Source organism: Neomonachus schauinslandi, chromosome 6 (assembly GCF_002201575.2).
Source record: "Neomonachus schauinslandi chromosome 6, ASM220157v2, whole genome shotgun sequence".
NCBI classification, from domain to species: domain Eukaryota; kingdom Metazoa; phylum Chordata; class Mammalia; order Carnivora; family Phocidae; genus Neomonachus; species Neomonachus schauinslandi.
This window is the reverse complement of record NC_058408.1, coordinates 66,958,832-66,984,734: the sequence shown is the minus strand read 5'-3', so window position 1 is coordinate 66,984,734 and position 25,903 is coordinate 66,958,832. Positions and strand designations below refer to the sequence as shown.

At 42.3% G+C, this 25,903-nt stretch overlaps 1 protein-coding gene across 1 annotated transcript in view; it reads left to right on the top strand.

The window, feature by feature from the left end:
- DNAH14 (dynein axonemal heavy chain 14) overlaps window positions 1–25,903 on the top strand; it is a 325,270-nt gene that overhangs the window by 284,888 nt on the left and 14,479 nt on the right. The window contains exons 79-82 of the mRNA XM_044916203.1: window positions 4,675–4,872; window positions 6,977–7,176; window positions 10,897–11,057; window positions 11,958–12,154. Coding sequence (XP_044772138.1) covers window positions 4,675–4,872; window positions 6,977–7,176; window positions 10,897–11,057; window positions 11,958–12,154 — 756 coding nt within the window. The remainder of the gene's footprint in view (window positions 1–4,674; window positions 4,873–6,976; window positions 7,177–10,896; window positions 11,058–11,957; window positions 12,155–25,903) is intronic.

Genomic DNA, 25,903 nt, shown 5'->3' with positions numbered 1-25,903 from the left:
AGCAGGGGCACTTTGTCCTGTGCAGAGCTTGGGCCAATACCATCAGCAGCTCTCGGTGCAGGCTGGAAGTCGCCGGATGGTGCCCTAACTCTGGCATTTTGCAGAGAGGCCTGGCCGGAAACAGCTGGTGACGTCATGGCGCTGTGGTCCAGAGAGGTACCCTTCCCCTCCTGCCTTCCCCCTCTTTGTGTGGCAGATGTGAGAGTAGCCTTGCCAGTGGGAGAGAAAGCCGGGGTGGGTGCCAAGCTTCTGACCGTCTGGAGGTTCCAGCTGGGAACTTCGTGCGGAACGGGCTCTATGCACAGCCCCCTCAGGAATAAAGTGGGCACTTCTGGTTCCCTGGGAAGTTGAGTTTGGACATGGCTCCTCCCACTTGGGGGAGTCCCCGCCAGCCAGCTGGTGGTCGGGCAACTTGGGGTTTGCTCAGGGGACTGGCGGTCTGACCGGTGCTGTGTCCTAGCCCACGGGGCTTAGCATTAGTGGACCCTCCACCACACGCAGGGCTACGGCCACTGAAAGCTTCCCCAAAACCAGGACCTGAGCCCCATTGACAAGGCCAAGAGAAACAACCTATCTAATGAGACCCAGTGGCCAGGGAGAGAAAGAACATAAGCAATAGAACAGAAAACTGTCAGAGGCCGTGAAGAAATACACGTTTCACACCTGTATACATGCACATACGTGTTTCATGCGCATGACTTTTTTAGGTGCGCACATATCACGTTTTTTTTTTAACTTATTGACAGAAGAACCAGCAGGATGGTAAAACTGATTTTTAAAAATATAGGATCCCTGCTCAGCGGGGAGTCTGCTTCTCCCTCTGCTCCTCACCCCCACCTCGCTCTTGTGCTCTCTCTCTCATTCCCTCTCTCAAATAAATAAATAGAATCTTTAAAATATATATATATATAGGAGAGCAGAATTATTTGTAAATACTGAGAGAAATGGTAATGAAATACGATTGCTAAGTTATATCCCAAACTGATAAATGCCCTGCAGGCAATAAAATTGTGCCTTTGGTTTGTAAGTTGCTTTATGAGCCAGACAGCATTTGTATTTCTCTAGGACAAAATTCATCTGCATTTTCATCAGAATCACAGGCAGGGCTCTCAGTTTTCTGTAAGTTAGCAACTACTCTGACAGAACTTTATGTGCTCTGACCAATAGCACATCAAAACAGAAGTAGGTGCTCCTGGAATATTCGATAATCCCCTTGAAAGAGTGCGTCAGACACTGTTTCAGTGGGGCATGGAAAAGATACATGCTCACCCTTTTACCTATTTCCAGATTTTGGAGTTTTTATTTTTTTAAAAAAGATTTTATTTATTTGAGAGAGAGAGAGAACAAGTATGGGGAGGGTAGAGGGAGAGACACACTCCCTGCCAAGCAGGAGCCCGATGTGGGACTCAATCCCAGGACCCTGAGTTCATGATCTGAGCAGAAAGCACACGCTTAACCCACTGAGCCACCCAGGTGACCCTAAATACAGATTACTTAAAAGGAAGACTCATACTACAAGAAAAATTCCTCTAATCGCCTTAAGCTAAAAATACTAACCTGTCTCAGCAGAACCTAGAGGTGGGGGAGGAGGGGCTTATGGTGCAGGGAGGAGTCCCTGTGAAGACAGGAAGGAGCACAGAGCAGTGGAAGGGCAGAGGAAGAAATAGGAACATGGACGCTTCCATGGGGGGCGGGGGGTGGGTCACTGAAGTCTTCTTTCCATTTGAAAAAAGAAATGTTATTTTAATAGGAATTCAAGGAAAGGAAAGGTCACCTATAAAGGAAACACTCTGACGTCTAAATTAGCGAAGAAGAAAAAGGAAAATAGCAATCTGATCAAACTATCGAAAATAAGAAGAAGGGAGAGAAACAACCAAGTACAATAAGTAGTAGCAAAGTCCTATGGAAGGAACATTATCAAGCATTATTTGAAATGTAAACAGACTGCACTCCCTCATTAGGAGACACATGCAATTTGTATGAAAAACATTTAAATTAATGGAGACAGCTTAAAACTACCAAGAGACTAAAAATAGCAACAAAGCAGGAATGGCAATGTTCATATCAGACAAGATAGAATTTAATCTGAAAAAGCACCAAACAGTAGAAAGAGAAACTATTTGTGAAGATACAACATTCATGAGAAGAGTTGACTTTATTATAGAGAGCCTCCTCAGGCATGGTTTTAAGTGGTTTATGGATTGATTAACCTGAGCCTCACATCAACCCTATAAAGAGGGTGATATCATCTGCATTTTACCGTTGAAGTACAGAGAGGCTGAGGAAATTGCTGGAACAGACAGGATTCAAACACAGGTGGTCTCAGTCACACTGTGTGTTGATATTCGTCAGAAAATAGCCTGCAGTAGCACGCCCACACCCACGTGTGTGTGTGTACAGACACATACATACACATGTACATCACATGTGCACATTCCTGTGTAATTGTTGTGGGAGTTTCAAAAACCTCTTTCAGAATTAGCTCTGATAAGCAAAAGTAAAACCGATACTAGAATAATATCATCAACAGACTTGGTGAACAGAGGTGTACAGAACCTACCATCCCTCCAGCAGACAGTAAATACTTCTTTGATGTATCTAAGGAACTCTTAGAAAACTCAACCATGAACATGGCCACAAAGTAAAATCTATAATTATGGGCCACGTGCTCTGATCACAACCTAAGAAGTAATAAAAACTTGGCCCCAAAAATCTTAAGGTGGAAATTAAGAAACATACCTCTAGATAATTCTTTTATCAAAGAGGATATTAAAAGGAAAAATCACAAAATAAACACAAAGGAAATGAGATTCCTTCATACTGAAAATGATACAACAGTACAAAAATATGCTCAGAAAAAAATAAACTATGGTCTTAAATATCTTCATTATTAAGAAAGGCAGTAAATTAATATTCATCTTAAGAAATTAGAAAAAGACAATAATATGAACTAAAATAATATAATTTTAATAGTAATAAAATAATATACAAAAATAGAAAGGAGAAATCCAAAAATTGGTTTTTGATAAGACAGATAAAGTTTGAAAATCTATATGAACCCAATGATTTCTGGGAAAATATGAATTATCAAAATTGACTCCAAAAGATATGGAAATTTTGAGTAGATCAATTGCTATAAAACATTGCAAATAACACCAGAATGAAATGGTTTCATGGCTTAGTTTACTCTGGACTTTAAGAAACAGAGATATTAATATTATTTAAGCTGTTCTAAACCTTAGAAAAAGATGGCAATCTCCCCAATTCATTTTATGAAACCATAATTTTAATATGAATACCTGATAAAAATAATATACATAAGAAAATAGGTTAATTTTACTTAGGACTCGATGGAAAAATTCTATATAACCTATTAATAGGCTTCAGCAATGAATCCAAAGAATAATACTCTATAACCAAGTAGGATTTATTCCAAGAATGGTTCAATATCTGGAAATCCATAACTCACTCTATATGATCACATCAGTAGATGCAGAAAAGGCTTTTATTATGAATGTGGGCACCATTCCTGACAATAATTCTACAATATAGGATTAAAAGGGACTACTGAAATATGGAAAAGGCCACCAAAAAACTATTTAAAATATCATTTTAAATAGCCAACACTGAAGTTGTTTTTACTAAAATCCAGAATCAAAAAAAAAAAAAATCAGGGATGCCCATCCTCACCATTGACACTCAGCATTGCCCCAAAGCTCTAGTCAATGCAGGACACAGAGGATATCATTCCCATCAACGATGTAAAATCGTGTTCATTCATATTAATGATGAGGGAATAAGACGAAAACTGTATATAAGAGATCCACTGTCCAGTTGCAGAGTGGGCGTATGCTAGCCTAGCATTTTTGGAAGAAAGGGAAACAAGATGAAAGGGAGGGAGAGTGCTGGTTGCAGGAGGCATGGGTGGGGGAAAGGAGGAGGAATGGGGTCCACTTACTTTGCATGGAGTTGTGAGAACGTCTGTGCACAGGGGACCCAAGAAACGGGGCACAGAGGGGGCTACGGCACGGGGTGGGGGTGTCTGATGGTGAGAGCAGGGGATGTGAGGAGGACACTCGCATTCCCTTGTTTACCCCGATGTGCCTCTGAATTTAGCGCCACCAGCTGGTTTTGTCTATTCAAAATAACAATTGTAATTCAAGAATTCAGTGTTTGTCCAACAACAAAAAAGAATTAATGGATGAAAATGTAATCCTAATATTTTTATTCCTCTTGCTATTTCCATATACAATTGACACTTGAAATGCGGGATCAGGGTCACTGAACCCCTGTGTGGTTAAAAATCCACATATAACTTTTGACTCCTCCCAAATGTAACTAATAGCGGACTATTGACTGGAAGCCTTACCGATAACATCAATTAACACGTATTCTGTATGGCGTATGAATAATATACTGTGTTCTTATAATAGCCCAAGAAAAGAAAATGTTATTGAGAAAATCCTAAGGAACAGAAAATACATTCAAAGGACTGTGAAAAAACCCACATATACAGGGACCCACATAATTCAAATGCATTGCTGTTCACGGGTCAGCTGTATTTTTAAAGAGAAAATATCTGTGTCTGTTTGAGAATTGATGATTTTATGTTAAAACATCCCAGTGAGCTGCAAACACGTTCTGAAATAATAAAAACTGGTGGATTTTCCAAAGGTCTCCATCAAGATTTTGGAACATGCCCTGAGCACACAGTCCAGTATTTCATGGCCAACACTACACTACCTGATTGGGGAAGTGATTTACGGTGGCCGGGTGACCGACACGTGGGACAGGCGATGTTTGAACACCCTTCTCTACAAATTTTGTAATCCTGAAGTGCTGAGAGAGGACTTCAGTTTCTCCAGTGATGAAGTAAGAAAATGTATTTCCTTACATCACTCGCTTACCTAAGTGTTGTTGCAGTCTTTAAAATCTGCGTTTAAAGAAATTTTAATGTTCCCTTTCAATGGCTCTTATTAACTTCCACTGTTTTTTTAGAAGATTTTATTTGTTTATTTGTCAGAGAGAAAGAGAGCATGAGCAGGGGGAGTGGGAGAGGGAGAAGCAGGCTCTCCGCTGAGCAGGGAGCCTGATGCGGGGCTCGATCCCAGGACCCCGGGATCATGACCTGAGCCGAAGGCAGATGCTTTACCGACTGAGCCACCCAGGTGCCCCTGTTAACTTCCAGTCTTACAGACATAATTTGGCATTACTCTAGCAGTTAACATTTCATCTATCCATCCGTACTCTCCAGGCCAGAGGAGACCTGGATATGACCTCTGTTCCCTCAATCATCCCGATTGACAGCGGTCACCCTGATGGCAACGTCCTCCTTCCCGTCTTCCATCACCTCCCCTGTGCAAACCCCTATGCCTCTGTAAACCTGTCCCTTCGCAGAGACCCAGACGGAAGACACACAATGGCCCCTAGTCCCCAGACATCCTGTGACTGTACTGGGTGAAGGTCGGCAGCTCTGGGCCTGGGACCGTCTCACTTCCTGGGAGCACCCAGAGGTCCCTGTCCCCATGCCCCGGGCTCTTGGCTCTGCCCTCTGCACCATCCTTCCAGTTCCATAGAAAGGGGCCCATTTTTATAGCTAACCAGTTTCTTCAGCAGCTTCCCTTCTGCAGTTGAACTGCAGTCTGGCGTCCTCTTCACCTTCTACTGTCTCTGTCCCTTTCACACCAAGCTGACACCATTCACTGTTACGCTCTGTGACTTTCTGGAACCAGTTTATCATCCTCTCTAATAGAGGTGAACCAGCACATGTCCCAGCAGCTCAGCTGTGTCCTGGTGGCTCAGGGTTCCTGGGGAGTTATGCCCAAGACGTCAGCTGGGGCTGCAGTCATAGGGCTTCACTGGGGCGGGAGAAGCCACTTCCAAAGCCACTCACGGGACTGATGGCCAGAAGCCTCAGTGCCTCCACGTGCGGGATCCCCGGGGCGGGGGTGGGGGGGGACAGCGTGGGGGTGGCTCCTGACCACCACCAATGGGGGATGTCAGGGGATCGGGGTCATGCAGCTGGCCACCCCCTGAGCAACCGAACCACCCAAGAGAAACGAGGCTGCAGCACCGTGTACGAGCTGGTCCCCTCCGGTCCGCGCTCTGTCGGAAGAAGCCGGCCGCATAGTCCAACCTCCGTTCCAGGAGAGGAGAAGGCAGCTCCGTGTTTCAGAGGGATGGAGTCCAAGAAGCCAGATAGTTACGTTCATCCCCATTGCTAAGTAGGGTTTTGAAGGCCCGTTTTCTCCCAGTTAGATGTGACTCTGGGAGTCAGCCTTACTGAGCAGCACCAGTTACAGCGAGTTGCAGGAAGATACCTCCGATGGCCTGGGAAGAAGAGCCCTCCTATGCCCATTAAGGAGCTTGTCAATTTTTGAAATTTTTATTATTGATTTTATAACTGGAATTTTTTTTTAAAGATTTTATTTATTTATTTGACAGAGAGAGACACAGTGAGAGCAGGAACACAAGCAGGGGGAGTGGGAGAGGGAGAAGCAGGCTTCCCGCTGAGCAGGGAGCCTGATCGGGGCTTGATCCCAGGACCCTGGGATCATGACCCGAGCCGAAGGGCAGATGCTTAATGACTGAGCCACCCAGGCGCCCCTATAACTGGAATTTTGCACCTTTTGTCCATCTTCCCCATTTTGCCCACCCCCCACCTCCCAAGTGGTCAGAATGATTCTTCAGCTCAGCGTCACATTCCTTGTATAGGTCTTGCCACAGTGAAATGGTGTATGGAGGCTAGACTGCGTCCGCTGTGGGTATGGCGCAGGGAGGCAGCGGACAGTGAGAAGCAGCCTAGCCTTTAAAGTCTCTCTTTTCTCAACAAGAAAGTTATTGTGCAGATCAATACAACTCCACCTAGAACTAAGAAGGGCCTTCTGTATACACTTCATGGGCAGCAGTGTCTTCATGCATTACGGAATGTAAGAATCGGTCTGGGCAGAGACTGACGACATGGTTAACTCTTCAGAGACGTCAGCCAGTGCCCAAATCTGCGAGCATCAGGGACTGCATACACGTCATCCAGTCCTTACCTGACGACGACCCTCCAGAGCTCTTAGGGCTGCACCCCGAGGCCATACGAGGCTGCAGGGAGATCCAGGGCCAGAAGTTCATTGACAGCCTCATCGTTCTGCAACCCAGAGCCACCACTGCAAACCTCATGATCAGGTAAGAACCCACTAGGACGAATGTTTAGCTGGAAATCACTAAATCATTAAGAAGGCTTAGTTGGAAATGAATATTTAATAATTTGAAGAGATACAATGCTGAACTTGTGGATAAAGAAGTCTAAAATATAGTGTAAAACCTAAAACACAGTCTAAACATAGAGACTAAATCCTCCAATGACAGAGGTGAGTAGACGCACACAGGAGTGCATGTGCACGCACACAGAAATATAATTACCAAGCACGTGGCGGGTACTCAGTAAATGTTTGTGGAATGAGTGCTGGTACTCTACCTAGTGAGTGGCATTTTTAAACTGAATTAGTCTCAGTGTGAAATGTCACATTTACTTCTCTAGGACAGGGAAGGATCCCCATCACAATAAGTAAGAGGACGGTGTGGTCAAGAGGGGTTAGCTCTGCCCTTAGAGGCCTGTGTGGCTTACACTCTGTTAGTCACACCGCCCCGATACCCTCACTCTGCTTATCTGTACATAGACACATCGCCTGTCTACCCATCAGGGCCATCGTGAGCTTCAGACGGTCTCACAAAGGTACCCCAAACTCTCCAGCCTCATCAGCCTGTAACTGTAAGATAAGGTCATATGTTGTTAAGGCCACAACTACCTGGGTGAGCTCCCCAGAGAAGTGTGTTCCTGCTCTGCTCACTCAGAGCTGCTCAGGACACAGGCAACACACACAGACTGGCTCTGGGTTCAAATCCCAGCTCTGTCACTTGACTTTGCAAACTTGGGGGTGCCAATTAAGTCTTTTGTTTCGGGTTCATCATGTTTAAATTAGAAATAATAATAGTGCCTAGCAGGGCTATGCTCAGAATACAAGTTCCTTATGTAAGTTCAGCCTAAAAATCTAGTGTTCCAATTTGCAAGTCTAGGATTTTAACAAGCATTTTTAAAAGGTCTTTGAATAGTGTTTGGTTCCATCTACAAACTTAAACACTTTCAAATATGGTAACATTCATTACAAAGTTAACGTACTTCAGCTAGCTGACTGCCAAACCCTCTCGAGTCTTTCAATAAGTCTTATAAATCTAATAATTAAACAAATATGCTGGATCTTAAACTCTCTTACTTTTTTTTTATTTATTTACTTGAGAGAGAGAGATAGCGAAAGAGAGAGCATGAGCAGGGAGAAGAGGGAGAAGCAGATTCCCTGTGAGCAGGGAGCCCAAGATCGTGACCTGAGCCGAAGGCAGATGCTTAACCAACTGAGGCACCCAGGTGCCCCTCTTATATTTTTAAATATATCAACTTAGGTGGTTTCAACCTAAAGTCATAAATTTATTTTTTTTAAGATTTTTTATTTATGTATTTGAGAGAGAGGGAACACAAGCATGGGGAGCGGCAGAGGGAGAAGCAGACTCCCCACTGAGCAGGGAGCCCGATGCGGGGCTCGATCCCAGGACCCTGAGATCATTACCTGAGCCGAAGGCAGACGCTTCACTGACTGAGCCACCCAGGCACCCCTAAAATCATAAATTTAAACCAATTTCTCAGTTATCTGTTTTAAGTTGGAGTCCCAAAGCTGACCTTCAGGTTTTAAGAGCCCCGAATCTTTTAACTATCCCAAATATTTAAAACACCAACATGTATAGATTCCCCAACACAAAACTATTGTTACTTTGATTTGATTTTGATTCTGTTAGTCTTGTCTACACCAGCTTCTAAGTCTTCCCCATGTTGAGAGATGCTAAGCAGGGACCAGGGGCATCACTGTCCAGGATGCATGAGTCTGCCTTCTCAGGGCTTAAGGTTGGAAAAAACCCAAGCCAATAAACTAAAACAGAAATGTCAGCCACAACATGAATTGATTCTTATTGGCAACACTCATAGGATGCCTTGAGCCCTGATTAGAGTTGTCAACAACATAGTAACAACCTCAAAACCTGTGAGGTGACAGTCACATCGCCCACACCCCTGGGTCTCAACGACGTGTGCCCCAACAGACGCATAGACTCACAGACTGGGAGTTACGCTTCATTTGCCCTGCAGGAGAGCTGGGAACACCGGCTCCACTTGGGGCCTCCGTGCTCTCCCCTCTGGTGCACAGGGGCCCCCACTCTGGGTAACTACCCCGTGACCTTACCCTAGGCCCCTCCTTCTACAGAAGCTGTGGGTTGAGGCCTGGGTTTTGGGGAGAATAGCTGCATACCGTCAGGATCTTCCATCCACGGATTCCCCCGTCAGTAAGTCACCCTGAATAAAACTCTTCTCCGTCTGGAAGATACTTGACTGACCCTCCTCCACCTTCTAACAGGCTCTTAATATACACGTGTATTTTTTTCCACTTACCTCTCAAACCTCTGAACCCATGGGAATCCTGTACTCTTAGGGTCTTTCCTGTCTCTTTGGACCATGAAACTCCTGCTAAAATGGTATCTGATTGGATTCTCACTATGGCTTTGGCTATTTGGTGACACAAAATAGACATACCTGAGCACTCATTTCACTGACTGAGTGAATGTATCCTAACTATTTACAATATAGAAGGAAAGCTGCACACAGAGAGGAGGAGGTCATTGGAAATCTTCCAGTATGTCCCCAGAATATCAGCTTAAATTCCCCGCACATCCTACACTTCTCAATAGTAATTCTGTACTGTTGGTCTTCAACAAATACACCAGTCAGAGATGAGATGATTGTAAGGGGCTGCTTCTCATGAGCACGTGGAATAGGTTAATTGTGTCCCTCTGGTTCATTTTGGGGAGGCTATGATTACTGCAGTTAGGCTGCCTTTACTCAAAACGTACTTGAAACTTCTCTGTGTGAGCGGACTTAAAAGATCTGTCCCGTTCAATGTAACCACCTCGGTGGTAGCAAACATTTGCCCTCTGGAGATGTTTGCTTATTGAAATCGTCTGATCTTTTGAATCCTGATGAATCCCACCAAGTAACCCTACTTTCAAGTCAAAAACTAAGGTTTTCCTACTGCATTGCCTGCAGCGGTAGCTTCCAGGCTATCGCTTTTACCTTCCAGGATGACCCTCGTTTGGGTGTGTGACCCGGGCTGTTACTGAAAGCCGGTCCCTGCTGGTATTCAGAGTAACTGAGCGGGGCGCAAAGTAGGTACATCCCATGTCCGTCTCCTCCACTCAAGGTAGGGAGGTGCGGTCGCCATCCCGAGCCCCGGTTTCAAAGAGCTGCTCCAGCTTCAGCGTTTCCTGGCTCTGTTTGTGTCCCCCTAACACAAGGATGCGCGGTCAGGTTGCCTGCTTTTCTTCATTCCGCTGGTGGCACTTCACACACGTGCACTCAGAGGATGCAGAGTTGACAAGTTTTAAAGTTTTAAAACTTTAAAAATATGGGGCACCTGGGTGGCTCAGTCTTTAGGTGTCTGCCTTCGGTTCAGGTCATGATCCCAGGGTCCTGGGATCCAGGCCCGCATCGGGCTCCCTGCTCGGCAGGAAGCCTGCTTCTCCCTCTCCCAGTCCCCCTGCTTGTGTTCCCTCTCTCGCTGTCTCTCTCTCTCTGTCAAATAAATAAATAAAATCTTAAAAAAAAAAAACCTAAAAATCATGTTTTGTTGTAAATGTCTGCAGTGCACTGAGCAGTTTCCTCATCTGTAAAATGCAGCAAACTCCACGGTCCTTGCCTGTAGCTCTGTGGCTCTGGGAGGCTGTGTTGGCCCTCAGACGGGACCCATCGGAGGGCTCTCCCGGTTCAAACAGATCTGAAGCTCGTTCTCCTCCTCATTCTTCCTGCAGTCATGAGCAGAGTAACGATGAACTGGTGATGGAAATTTTATCCGACATGATAAAGCGGCTGCCAATGTCTGTGGAGAAGGAGGAATGTTCTGGAACTCCCAGCACCTTGAAGTACATCATGTCCAGCCCCATTTGGGAGTCTCTTTATAAAGGTATCCAAGGTAAGCAGGGGACAGGAGTGGTGGCCTCAGGGAAGGACTCTGGCAGCAAGAGGAAGGAAGAGTGGAGGTCCCACCAAAGGGAGCGCAGAAATACAAAGCCTGAGTGAGTGGGAGAGCGGACTCTGTCCAAGCTGAGAGATGGAGAGCAGACAAGAAAACGATGCTGTGGCTTTGTCTTTGCTTCTGTTTTTGTTGAAGCTGGGACGGGGTGAGGTGGAGGGAGGGGTGGCCCCAAGACTAGAGGGGAGGGAGTCATCCTTGTGGCAAAGCAGGCCAGGAGCAGCGGGGTTTGGAGGGGCCCTCGACTCTGAGCAGCAAGGCTCCGGGGGGCCAAATTTCAGGGTGGGGCAACCGGCCCGGTTAAGTTGTCAACATCCATATCTTAACCCTCGAAAGAAAGTTCATCTGGGGACCCAATGCTGAGCAGTAGTCTATGCAGTCAGTGCTGTTGCTGAGTCTGCACCACAGCCGGCCAACAAGGGCTGTGGTCAAATCCAGCTACCGTTCCTTCTCGATCAACCTAAATGCGAAAATGGTTTTTACATGATTTTATTGGTTAAAAAAAAAAAGAAAGAAAGAAGAATATTTTCGGCACATAAGTATCATGTGAAATTCCAGTTTGAGTGCCCACAAATATTCATTGGCGTGCAGCTGTGCTCACTCATTTTCATGTGTGGGTGCCTGTGTTCACATGGCCAAAGCAGGGCTGAGTGGTCATGACACAGGAGGGCCCCAGAGCCTGCCCAGTCACTGATTTTTGGCAAAAAAATAATAATAATAAGTGTCTCAATCCCTGGTCTGGACACATGAAGTTCCTTTGATTTCCAAAGCCTATATTTCTCCATGTAAAGCCTCCTTTTATCCGAAAACTAACATTATTTTCCGTCTGTTTAAATCCAGGCTATGATCCCCTTATCCATTGCGCCTTGCTATCCTTTCTGAGCCAAGAAATTGAACGGTTTGATAAGTTCTTATTGGTTGTGCATAAGTCTTTGAAAGACCTTCAACTTGCAATAAAAGGGGAGATCATCCTTACCCAAGAACTGGAAGAAATATACGACTCTTTCCTTAATATGCGAGTACCCATGCTGTGGCAGGTAAGCACTACCATTCCCAGCTCGCTTGCTCCCCAGGGCCTTGGTGAAATACTCCGTTACCACTGACCTACTTGTGGTGTGAGTATGTATGAATTTATTGGCAATTCCACTTAGATAAATTTAAGACGTATTGTTAAATTGTAAGTTTCAGAAAATGATGTCATTTTAAAGATAATAAAACCTATATACTTACATGCACGTATATGTGCTTATAAAAACACACGTGTCTCAAGATTCAAGATACCCAAACAAAAGTTTTGGGAGAAAATGCACAAGCAACTCCTAAGAGTGGTTGCCTGACATGGGGGAATCTTGAGGGTCCTGTGGGCAGGGAAAGAGGCTTTAATTTTACATTTCCTATATCAATCACTGTATCTTACTGTACTATTTAGATTTTTTATCATATTCGTATCTTTTTAATTTTTATTCCAGTATAATTGACATACAGTGTTAGATTAGCTTGGCGGGGTATAGGATAGTGATTCCACAATTTTATACATTACTCAGTGTTCATCGGGACAAGTGTCCTCTTCATCCTCATCACCTGTTTCCCCCTTTCCCCCCACCCACCTCCCCCTCTGGTGACCAGCAGTGTGTTCTTCATAGTTAAGAGTCTATTTCTTTGTTTTGTTTTAAGATTTATCTGAGAGAGAGAGAATGAGCAGGGGGGAGGGGCAGAGGGAAAGGGAGAAGCAGACTCTCCACTGAGCAGGGAGCCTGATGCGGGACTCGATCCCAGGACCCTGAGATCAAGACCTGAGCTGAAGGCAGATGCTTCACCAACTGAGCCACCCAGGCATCCCGAGTGTTTTTTTGATTTGTCTCTTTTTTTTCTTTGTTTTCTTAAATTCCACATATGAGTGAAATCATATGGTATTTGTCTTTCTCTGCCTGACTTATTTCACTCACCATTATACTCTCTAGGTCTATCCATGTTGTTGCAAATGGCAAGATTTCATCCTTTTGTATGGCTATGTAATAGTCCATTGTATTTATATATACACCACATCTTCTTTATCCATTCATCTATCAAAGGACACTTCAGTTATTGGTTATATTGGTCTTGGTTATTGTAAATAATGCTGCAATAAAGATAGGGATGCATATATCTTTTTGAATTTGTGTTTTTGTATTCTTTGAGTAAATACCCACTAGTGGATTAATGGAAATGCAGTAATTCTATTTTTAATGTTTTGAGGAACCTCCATACTGTTTTCCACAGTGACTGCACCAATTTGCATTCCTACCAACAGTGTAGGAGGGTTCCCCTTTCTCCACATTTGTTCCAACACCTTTTGTTTCTTGTGTTTTTAATTTTAGCCATTCTGACAGGTGTGAGTCCATATCTCATTGTGGTTTTGATTTGCATTTCCCTGATGATCAGTGATGCTGAGCATCTTTTCATGTGTCTGTTGACCATCTGCATGTCTTCTTAAAAAAAAAAAAAGATTTGAGAGGGAGAGCACAAGTTGGCGGGGGGGGGGCGGGGAGAAGAAGAGGGAGAGAGAATTTCAAGCAGATGCCCCACTGAACACGGAGCCCAACGCAGGGCCTGATCCCATGACCCTAAGATCATGACCTGAGCTGAAACCAAGAGTCAGATGCTCAACCGACTGAGCCACCCAGGTGCCCCCGGCATGTCTTCTTTGGAGAAATGTCTGTTCATGTCTCTGCCCTTTTTTTAATTGAATTATTTTTGGGTGTTGAGTTGTATAAGTTCTTTATATATTTTGGATACTAACACTTTATCAGATATGTCATTTGCAAATATCTTCTCCCATTCCATGGGTTGCCTTTTAGTTTTGTTTCCTTGGCTGTGCAGAAGCTTTTTATTTTGATGTAGTCCCACTAGTTCATTTTTGTTTTTGTTTCCCTTGCTTCTGGAGACATATCTAGAAAAACATTGCTATGGCCAATGTTAGAGAGATTACTGCCTGTGCTCTCTTCAAGGATTTTTAGGGTTTCAGGTCTCACATTTAGGTCTTTAATCCACTCTGAGTTTATTTTTGTGTATGGTGTAAAAAGGTCGTGCTGACTCACTCTTTTGCATGTGGCTGTCCAGTTTTCCTAACACCATTTGTTGAAGAGACTATCTTTTTCCCACTGTATATTCTTTCCTCCTTTGTTGAAGAGTAATTGACCATATAACTGTGACTTTATTTCTAGGCTCTCCACTCTGATCCGTTGATCTATGTGTCTGTTTTTGTGCCAGCACCATACTGTTTTCATCACTACAGCTTTGTTGTGTATCTTGAAATCTGGGTTTGCAGTTGGATGGAAATCTTAGTTCGTTATTCTTTTTTGAGATTGCTCTGGCTATTTGGGGTTCCATACAAATTTTAGGATTGTTTATCATAGTCCTGTGAAAAATGCTATTGGTACTTTGATAGGGATTCCATTAAATCTGTAGATTCCTTTGGGTAGTTGGGACATTTTAACAATATTTGTTCTCCCAATCCATGAGCATGGACTATCTTTCCATTTGTTTGTGTCCTCTTCAATTTCTTTCATCAGTATTCTATAGTTTTCAGAGTACAGATCTTTCCACCTCTTTGGTTAGGTTTATTCCTAGGTATTTTATTATTTTTGCTGCAATTGTAAATGAGTTTTCTTAATTTCTCTTCACTTTGTTATTGGTGTATAGAAATGCAATGGATTTCTGTATGTTGATTTTGTATCCTGCAACTTTACTGAATTTATCAGTTCTAGCAAATTTTTTGGTGGACTCTTTTGGGTTTTCTATATATAGTACCGTGTCATCTGCAGATAGTAAATCCAATTTGGATGCCTTTTATTTCTTGTCTGATTGCTGTGGCTAGCACTTCCAGTACTATGTTGAATAAAAGTGATGAGAGTGGACACCCTTGTCTTGTTCTTGATCTTAGGGGAAAAGTTCTCAGCTTTTCACCACTGAGGATGATGTTAGTGTGGGTTTTTCATATATGGGCTTTATTATGTTATGTTCCCTCTAAACCTACTTTGTTCAGGGATTTTTTTTTTATCATGAATGGATGTTGTACTTTGTCAAATGTTTTTTCTGCATTTACTAAAAGGATTATATGGCTTTTATCTTTGCTTTTATTGATGTGATGTATCACGTTGATTTGTGAATATTGAACCATCCTTGCATCCTGGGAATAAATCCCACTCAATCGTGATGAATAATTTTTGTAATGTATTGTTGGATTTGGTTTGCTAGAATTTTGTTGCAGATTTTTGCATCTATGTTCATCATGGATATTGGCCTGTAGTTCTTCTTTGTGTGTGTGGTGGGGGGTCTTTATCTGGTCTTGGTATCAAGGTAATGCTGGCCTCAGAATGAATTTGGAAGCTTTTCCTTCTCGTATTTTTTGGAACAGTTTTAGACGAATAGGTATTAACTCTTCTTTAAATGTTTGGTATAATTCCCCTGGGAAGCTGTTAGGTCCTGGACTTCTGTCTGTTGGGAGCTTTTTGATTTAATTACCCCAGCAATTAAATTGAATCACTAATCTTGAAATTTTATATTTCTTCCTGATTCAGTTTTGGGAGATTATTCATGTTTCTAGGAATTGATCCATTTCTTCTAGGTTGTCCAGTTGTTGGCATATAATTTTACATAATCTCTCATAATCCTTTATTATTTTGTGGTGCTAGTTATTATTTCTCCTCTTTGACTTGTTTATTTGAGTTCTGTCTCTCTCTCTCTCTTTGAGGAGTCTGGGCTAGTTCTATCAATATTGTTGATCTTTTCAAAAATCCAGCTCCTGGTTTCATTGATCTGTTCTATTGTTTTTGTAATCTCAACTTCATTTATTTCTGCCCTAATCTTTATTATTTCCTTCCTTCTACTGGTTTTGAGTTTTATTTGTTCCTCTTTTTCCTGCTCCTTTTAGGTGTAAGGGTTAGATTGTTGGAGATTTTTCTTCTTGAGGTAGCCCTTTGTTGCTATAAACTTTGCTCTTATAACAGCTTTTGCTGCATCCCAAAGATTTGGGACTGTTATATTTTCATTTTCATTTGTCTCCAGGTATATTTTTAATTTCCTCTTTGATTTCTTGGTTGATCCATTCATTTTTTTTTAGTAGCATGTATTTAACCTTCATATATTTGTGTTCTTTCCAGATTTTTTATTGTGGTTAATTTCTAGTTTCATAGCACTGTTGTCAGAAAAGATGCATGGCATGACTTCAGTCTTTGAATTTGTTGAGACTCATTTTGTGGCCTAATATATGATCTACTCTGGAGAATATTCCATGTGCACCTGAAAACAATGAGTATTCTGCTGTTTTAGGATGGAATGTTCTGAATAGATCTGTGAGATCATCTGGCCAATGTGTCATTCAAAGCCACTATTTCCTTATTGATTTTCCATTTGGATAATCTGCCCACTGATGTAAGTGGGGAGTGAAAGTCCTTTAATGTTATTGTATTAACTATTTCTTTATGTTAATTAGCCGCTTTATGTACCTGGATGCTCCAATGTTGGGTGTATAAATATTTACAATTGTTACATCTTCTTGTTGGATTGTCCCCTTTATGATTATATAGTGTCCTTCTTTGTCTCCTGTTACACTCTTTGTTTTAAAGTCCATTTCATTCAATATAAGTATTGTTACCCTGGCTTTCTTTTCACTTCCATTTGCATGATAAATGTTTTTCTAGTCTCTTCACTTTCAATCTGCAGGTGTCTTTAGGACTGAAATGAGTCTATTGTAGGCAGCATATACACAGGTATTGCTTTTTTATCCATTCTGTCACCCTCTGTCTTTTGATTGGAGCATTTTGTCCATTTACGTTTGCAGTAATTATTGATAGGTATGTACTCATTGCCATTTTGTTACTCATTTTTTTTTATTATTTTTATGTTATGTTAATCACCATACATTACATCATTAGTTTTTGATGTAGTGTTCCAGAATTCATTGTTTGCATATAACACCCAGTGCTCCATGCAGAACATGCCCTCTTTAATACCCATCACCAGGCTAACCCATCCCCCCAGCCCCCTCCCCTCTAGAACCCTCAGTTTGTTTTTCAGAGTCCATAGTCTCTCATGGTTCATCTCCGCCTCCGATTTCCGCCCCCTTCATTCTTCCCCTCCTGCTATCTTCTTTTTTTTTTTTTAACATATAATGTATTATTTGTTTCAGAGGTACAGATCTGTGATTCAACAGTCTTGCACAATTCACAGTGCTCACCATAGCACATACCCTCCCCAATGTCTATCACCTAGCCACCCCATCCCTCCCACGCCCCACCACTCCAGCAACCCTCAGTTTGTTTCCTGAGATTAAGAATTCCTACTATCATTGAGGTCATATGATACATGTCTTTCTCTGATTGACTTATTTCGCTCAGCATAACATTCTCCAGTTCCATCCACGTTGTTGCAAATGGCAAGATTTCATTCCTTTTGATGGCTGCATAATATTCCATTATATATATATATACCACAACTTCTTTATCCATTCATCTGTTGATGGACATCTTGACTCTTTCCACAGTTTGGCTATTGTGGACATTGCTGCTATAAACATTGGGGTGCACATACCCCTTCAGATCCCTACATTTGTATCTTTGGGGTAAATACCCAGTAGTGCAATTGTTAGATCGTATGGTAGCTCTATTTTCACCTTTTTGAAGAACCTCCATACTGTTTTGCAGAGTGGCTGCACCAGCTTGCATTCCCACCAACAGTGTAGGAGGGTTCCCCTTTCTCCGCATCCCCGTCAACATCTGTCATTTCCTGACTTGTTAATTTTAGCCATTCTGACTGGTGTGAGGTGGTATCTCATTGAGGTTTTGATTTGGATTTCCCTGATGCCGAGCAATGTTGAGCACTTTTTCATGTGTCTGTTGGCCATTTGGATGTCTTCTTTGGAAAAATGTCTGTTCGTGTCTTCTGCCCATTTCATGATTGGATCATTTGTTCTTTGGGTGTTGAGTTTGATAAGTTCTTTATAGATTTTGGATACTAGCCCTTTATCTGATATGTCATTTGCAAATATCTTCTCCCATTCTGTCGGTTGTCTTTTGGTTTTGTTGACTGTTTCTTTTGCTGTGCAAAAGCTTTTTATCTTGATGAGGTCCCAATAGTTCATTTTTGCCCTTGCTTCCCTTGCCTTTGGTGATGTTTCTAGGAAGAAGTTGCTGTGGCTGAGGTCGAAGAGGTTGCTGCCTGTGTTCTCTTCAAGGATTTTGATGGATTTCTGTCTCACATTGAGGTCTTTCATCCATTTGGAGTCTATATTTGTGTGTGGTGTAAGGAAATGGTCCAGTTTCATTCTTCTGCATGTGGCTGTCCAATTTTCCCAACACCATTTGTTGAAGAGACTGTCTTTTTTCCATTGGACATTCTTTCCTGCTTTGTCGAAGATTAGTTGACCATAGAGTTGAGGGTCCATTTCTGGGCTCTCTATTCTGTTCCACTGATCTACGTGCCTGTTTTTGTGCCAGTACCATACTGTCTTGCTGATGACAGCTTTGTAATAGAGCTGGAACTCCAGAATTGTGATGCCACCAGCTTTGCTTTGCTTTTTCAACATTCCTCTGGCTATTTGGGGTCTTCTCTGGTTCCATACAAATTTTAGGATTATTTGTTCCATTTCTTTGAAAAAAGTGGATGGTATTTTGATGGGGATTACATTGAATGTGTAGATTGCTCCAGGTAGCATTGACATCTTCACAATATTTGTTCTTCCAATCCATGAGTGTGGAATATTTTCCCATTTCTTTGTGTCTTCCTCAATTTCCTCCATGAGTATTTTATAGTTTTCTGAGTACAGATTCTTTGCCTCTTTGGTTAGATTTATTCCTAGGTATCTTATGGTTTAGGGTGCAGTTGTAAATGGGATTGACTCCTTAATTTCTCTTTCTTCTGTCTTGTTGTTGGTGTATAGGAATGCCACTTATTTCTGTGCATTTATATCCTGCCACTTGACTGAATTCCTGTATGAGTTTTAGCAGTTTTGGGGTGGAGTCTTTTGGGTTTTCCACATAAAGTATCATGTCATCTGCAAAGAGTGACAGTTTGACTTCTTTGCCGATTTGGATGCCTTTTATTTCTTTTTGTTGTCTGATTGCTGTGGCTAGGACTTCTAATATTATGTTGAATAGCAGTGGTGATAGTGGACATCCCTGCCATGTTCCTGACCTTAGGGGGAAAGCTCTCAGTTTCTCCCCATTGAGAATGATATTCGCTGTGGGTTTTTCATAGATGGCTTTTATGATATTGAGGTATGTGCCCTCTATCCCTATACTCTGAAGAGTTTTGATCAAGAAAGGATGCTGTACTTTGTCAAATGCTTTTTCTGCATCTATTGAGTGGATCATATGGTTCTTGTTCTTTCTTTTATTAATGTATTGTATCACATTGATTGATTTGCGGATGTTGAACCAACCTTGCAGCCCAGAGATAAATCCCACTTGGTCGTGGTGAATAATCTTTAATGTACTGTTGGATCCTATTGGCTAGTATTTTGGTGAGAATTTTTGCATCCATGTTCATCAAGGATATTGGTCTGTAATTCTCCTTTTTGATGGGGTCTTTGTCTGGTTTTGGGATCAAGGTAATGGTGGCCTCATAAAATGAGTTTGGAAGTTTTCCTTCCATTTCTATTTTTGGGAACAGTTTCAGAAGAATAGGTATTAATTCTTCTTGAAATGTTTGGTAGAATTCCCCTGGGAAGCCATCTGGCCCTGGGCTTTTGTTTGTTGAGAGATTTTTGATGACTGCTTCAATATCCTTAGTGGTTATAGGTCTGTTCAGGTTTTCTATTTCTTCCTGGTTCAGTTTTGGTAGCTGATACATCTCTAGGAATGCATCCATTTCTTCCAGATTATCTAATTTGCTGGCATAGAGTTGCTTATAATATGTTCTTATAATTGTTTGTATTTCTTTGGTGTTGGTTGTGATCTCTCCTCTTTCATTCATGATTTTGTTGATTTGGGTCATTTCTCTTTTCTTTTTGATAAGTCTGGCCAGGGGTTTATCAATCTTGTTAATTCTTTCAAAGAACCAGCTCCTAGTTTCGTTGATCTGTCCTACTGTTCTTTTAGTTTCTATTTCATTGATTTCTGCTCTGATCTTTATTATTTCTCTTCTCCTGCTGGGTTTAGGCTTTATTTGCCATTCTTTCTCCAGCTCCTTTAGGTGTAGAGTTAGGTTGTGTACTTGAGACCTTTCTTGTTTCTTGAGAAAGACTTGTATTGCTATATACTTTCCTCTTAGGACTGCCTTTGCTGCATCCCAAAGATTTTGAACAGTTGTGTTTTCATTTTCATTTGTTTCCATGAATTTTTTTAATTCTTCTTTAATTCCCTGGTTGACCCATTCATTCTTTAGCAGGATGCTCTTTAGCCTCCATGTATTTGAATTCTTTCCAACTTTCCTCTTGTGATTGAGTTCTAGTTTCAAAGCATTGTGGTCTCAAAATATGCAGGGAATGATCCCAATCTTTTGGTACCAGTTGAGACCTGATTTGTGACCTAGGATGTGATTGATTCTGGAGAATGTTCCATGGGCACTAGAGAAGAATGTGTATCCTGCTGCTTTGGGATGAAATGTTCTGAATATATCTGTGAAGTCCATTTGGTCCAGTGTGTCATTTAAAGTCTTCATTTCCTTGTTGATCCTTTGCTTAGATGATCTGTCCATTTCCGTGAGGGGTGTGTTAAAGTCCCCCACTATTATTGTATTGTTGTCAATGTGTTTCTTTGCTTTTGTTATTAATTGCCTTATATAATTGGCTGCTCCCATGTTAGGGGCATAGGTATTTACAATTGTTAGATCTTCTTATTGGATAGACCCTTTAAGTAAGATATAGTGTCCTTCCTCATCTCTTATTACAGTCTTTGGTTTAAAATCTAATTTGCCTGATAGAAGGATTGCCACCCCAGCTTTCTTTTGGTGTCCATTAGCATGGTAAATGGTTTTCCACCCCCTCACTTTCAATCTGGGTGTGTCTTTGGGTCTAAAATGAGTCTCTTGCAGACAGCATATCGATGGGTCTTGTTTTTTTTAATCTAATCTGATAGCCTGTGTCTTTTGATTGGGGCATTTAGCCCATTTACATTCCGGGTGACTACTGAAAGATATGAATTTAGTGCCATTGTATTGCCTGTAAAGTGACTGTTACTGTATATTGTCTGTGTTCCTTTCTGGTCTATGTTGCTTTTAGGGTCTCTCTTTGTTTAGAGGACCCCTTTCAAGATTTCTTGTAGGGCTGGTTTCGTGTTTGCAAATTCCTTTAGTTTTTGTTTGTCCTGGAAGCTTTTTATCTCTCCTTCTATTTTCTTTTTTTTCTTTTTTTTTTTTTAAAGATTTTATTTATTTATTCATGAGAGACAGAGAGAGAGAGAGAGACAGAGGCAGAGGGAGAAGCAGGCTCCCCACGGAGCAGGGAGCCCGATGCGGGACTTGATCCCAGGACCCTGGGATCATGACCTGAGCCGAAGGCAGACGCTTAACCAACTGAGCCACCCAGGCGTCCCTCTCCTTCTATTTTCAATGACAGCCTAGCTGGATATAGTATTCTTGGCTGCATATTTTTCTCATTTAGTGCTCTGAATATATCCTGCCAGTCCTTTCTGGCCTGCCAGGTCTCTGTGGATAGGTCTGTTGCCAATCTAATGTTTCTACCATTGTAGGTTACAGACCTCTTATCCCCGAGCTGCTTTCAGGATTTTCTCTTTGTCTCTGAGACTCGTAAGTTTTACTATTACCTATTTTTATTGACTTTGAGGGGGGGTTCTCTGTGCCTCCTGGATTTTGATGCCTGTTTCCTTCCCCAAATTTGGGAAGTTTTCTGCTATAATTTGCTCCAATATACTTTCTGCCCCTCTGTCTCTTTCTTCTTCTGGGATCCCAGTTATCCTAATATTGTTTCATCTTATGGTATCGCTTATCTCTCGAATTCTGCCCTCGGGATCCAGTAGCTGTTTATCTCTCTTTTTCTCAGCTTCTTTATTTTCCATCATTTGGTTTTCTATATCACTGATTCTCTCTTCTGCCTCATTTATCCTAGCAGTTAGAGCCTCCATTTTTTATTGCACCTCATTAATAGCCTTTTTGATGTCAACTTGGTTAGATTTTAGTTCTTTTATTTCTCCAGAAAGGGTTTCTCTAATAACTTCCGTGCATTTTTCAAGCCCAGCTAGTATCTTTAAAATCATCATTCAGAATTCTAGTTCCAACATCGTACCTATGTCCGTATTGATTAGGTCCCTGGCAGTCGGTACTGCCTCTTGTTCTTTTTTTTAAGGTGATTCTTTCCATCTTGTCATTTTGTCCAGAGGAGAATAGATGAATGAGAGAACAAAATGCTAACAGGGTAACAACATCTCCAGAAAATATACACTAAACAAATCAGAAAAGACCTGCAACTGGGGGAAAAGAAAGGGAAAGAAAGAAAAAAGAAGAAGAAAAAAAGAAAATGATAAAAAAAAAAAAAACAGAATATGATCAAATATGATCAGGCTGGTGCATAGATCAGTGCCACACACTAGATTTTGGGCGTATTTTGGTCTGTTAGAAGAAAGTGCCTCCCAAAATTTTACAGAAAGAAAAACATATATGTACAAAAATAAGGATTAATACAATGAAGAGATGGAATATGACTGTAAAGATGAAAATTATAAAAGGTTTTATAAAAGAAATTGATAAGATAAGAAGTTGGTTGATAAAAGAAAGAAGAGGATTTAAAAAGGGGGGGAGAATGTGATCAGGCAGGAGACTAGAACAAAGCCATACACTAGAGATTTAGGGTATATTTTGATCTGTTAGAAGAAACTATCTTAAAATTTTAGGGAGAGCAACTTATATATATATACCAAAAATAAGGGTAACTACTATGAAGGGATAGAATATGACTCTAAAAATGAAAAATAAAAAATATTTATTAAAAAAGGGATTGATAAGATGTGGTTGAAAAAGGGAAAAAGAAAAATTCAAAAAAAAAAAAAAAACAGTTAAAAAAAATTAACTTTGAAAGACTAAAGAATCATGGGGAAAAAAAGCCATGAATTCTCTGTGCTGTATTTCCCTAGTGCTGGAGTTCTGTCGTTCTCCTTGATGGGTAAACTTGGTCTTGGCTGGCTGTTCTTGCTGATCTTCTGGGGGAAGGGCCTGTTGCCATGGTTTCCAAATGTCTTTGCCGGAGGCGGAATTGCCCCGCCCTTGCCGGTCCAGATTAAGTAATCTGCTCGGGTTTGTTCCCAGGAGCTTTTGTTCCCTGCAAGCTTTCTGCACAGCTTTGGAGGATGAGAGTGAAAATGGCGGCCTCCCAATCTCTGCCCCAGAGGAGCCGGGGACTCTGGACGCCGCTCCTCAGTGAGCCCCCAGAGAAAAGCAGTCCATCACTCCCGTCTCCCTGGTCTCCGGCCACACTCTGTGCTCACCCGGCCTGTGACCGAGCTTTTCTATCTCTGGCACCCGACTCCCGACTCGGTGTGGAGTCTCCAAGCCCAGCACATCCCTGCGGTGTGCTCCCACGCCGCTCCTCCCAGGGGAGGAAGGGGAGTCTCCCCAGATCTGCTGCTTGTTGGGTCCCTGCTGGAGGAGCAGTGGCCCGACTGTGCCGTGGATCATGGTTTATGGCAACCCCGAGCTGAGAGCCCGCACCTCGGCTCCGTCTCTACAGCCGGCTTCCCTGCTCCAATACCTGGGAGCTTTGCTGCACTCAGGCACCCCTGGTCTTCCTGTGACCCCGAGGGTCCTGAGACCACACTGTCCCGCGAGGGTTCCACTCCCCGCTTAGCCACTGGAGCAATGTCCCTCAGTGGAGAAGACTTCTAAAAGTTCCAATTTTGTGCTCCGCGGCTCTATCACGTGCCAGAAGCGGCTGACAGAGGCCCCCTCCCCTGCCGTCTATCCTCCCGAATATCACCTTGGATTCACTTCTCCACACGTCCTACCTTCCAGAAAGTGGTCACTTTTCTGTTCGGAGAGTTGCTGCTATTCTTTTCTTCGATCTCCTGTTGAGTTCGTAGGTGTTCAAAATGGTTTGATCCCTATCCAACTGAATTTCTGGGACCAGACGAAATCTAGGTCTCCTACTCCTCCACCATCTTGCTCCACCTCGCATTTTGTTACTCATTTTAGGATTGTTTTTGTAGTTCTTCTCTGTTCATTGGTTTTCTTCAGTGATATACTTGGATTTTTCTATTTTTTGCATATCTATTACCAGTCGTTTGTGGAGTTTGCTCTTTTTTTTAAATAGAGTGAGGGGGAGGGGCAAAGGGAGAGGGAGAGAATTTCAAGCAGGCTCCATACCCAGCGAAGAGCCCAACATGGGGCTTGATCTCTCCACCCTGAGATCATGACCTGAGCTGAAATCAAGAGTGAGACGCTTTACTGACTGAGCCACCCAGGTGCCTCTCTATTACCAGTTTTTGATTTGTGGTTACCATTGAGTTTGTATATAACATCTTATGTGTATAGGAGTCTATATTAAGTTGATGGTCACTTAAATTTGAGCCCATTCTAAAAGCACTAAATTTTTACTCCTCCCCATGACTTAGGTATATGGCATCATACTTTACATCCTTTTATTTTGTGAGTCCCTTGAGAGATACTTACACGTATACTTATTTTTACTACTTTTGTGTTTTCCTGTTTTTGTGTTCCCACTCAGAGTCCCCTTTGTCACTTCTTGTAGGGCTGGTTTAGTGGCCATGAATTCCTTTAATTTTTGTTTGGGAAACCTTTTCTCTCTCCGGTTCTGAATGACAACCTTGCTGGATAGAGTATTCTTGGCTGCAGATGTTTACTTTTAGCACTTTGCGGGCCAGACGGGAGCAGCAGGATATAATCAAAGTTTCTGCTGAAAAATCCACTGATAGACTTAAGGGGTTTCCTTTGTTTGCAACTGTTTTCTTTCCTCTTGCTGCTTTTAAAATTCTCTCTGGATCACTGCTTTTATTTACTTTGTGTCTTGGGGCAGACATCCTTGGGTTGGTTTTGTTGGGTGTTCTCCGTGCCTCCTGGATCTGGATTTCTGTTTTCCTTCCCCAGATTCAGGAAGTTTTCAGTTATCATTTCTTTGAGTATTATTTCTTCATATTATTTCTTCAAATAAATAGACTCCTATACACACACATTTCCCCTTTTCTCTCTCTTCTCCTCCTGGGATCCCAATCATGCAACTATTATTATTCTTGACAGTGTTGCTGAGTTCCCTGGGTCTCTTCCCACCGCCCCCCCCCAACCCCTCACTCTTTCTCACCTATTTCAGTTTGATTGCTTTCCATGACTCTGTCCTCCAGATGGCTGATCCGTGCTTCTGCTTCCTCTAGTCTATTTATTCCATCTAGTGTATTTTAATTTCAGTTATTGAGTTCTTCATCTGATTGGTTCTTTTCTGTTTTCTATCTTTGTGGAAGGTCTCACAGAGGTCTCCACCCTTTTCTCAAGCTAGTATCTGTATGACCATTACTTTATATCTCTACCAGGCATTACTTTGTATCTCTATCAGTTACTTATCTCCATTTCACTTTGATTTCTTGCTCTGATTTTGTCCTGTTCTTTGATTTGGGACATATTCCTCTGTCTCCTCATTCTGTCTCTTGTGTGGTCTGTTTCTCTGTGTTAGGAAAGTCAGCTCCATCTCCTGCACTTGAAAGTAGTGGCTTTATGAAGAAGAGGTCCTGCAGTGTGATGTCTGTTCCCCAGAACCTGGTGCTCCAGGGGGTGTCTCCTATGTGTGTTGCTCCAGGGGTGTCCTCCCGTTGTGGCTGGGATGTGTTTGCCTTCAGTCCTGTTGTCTGCGA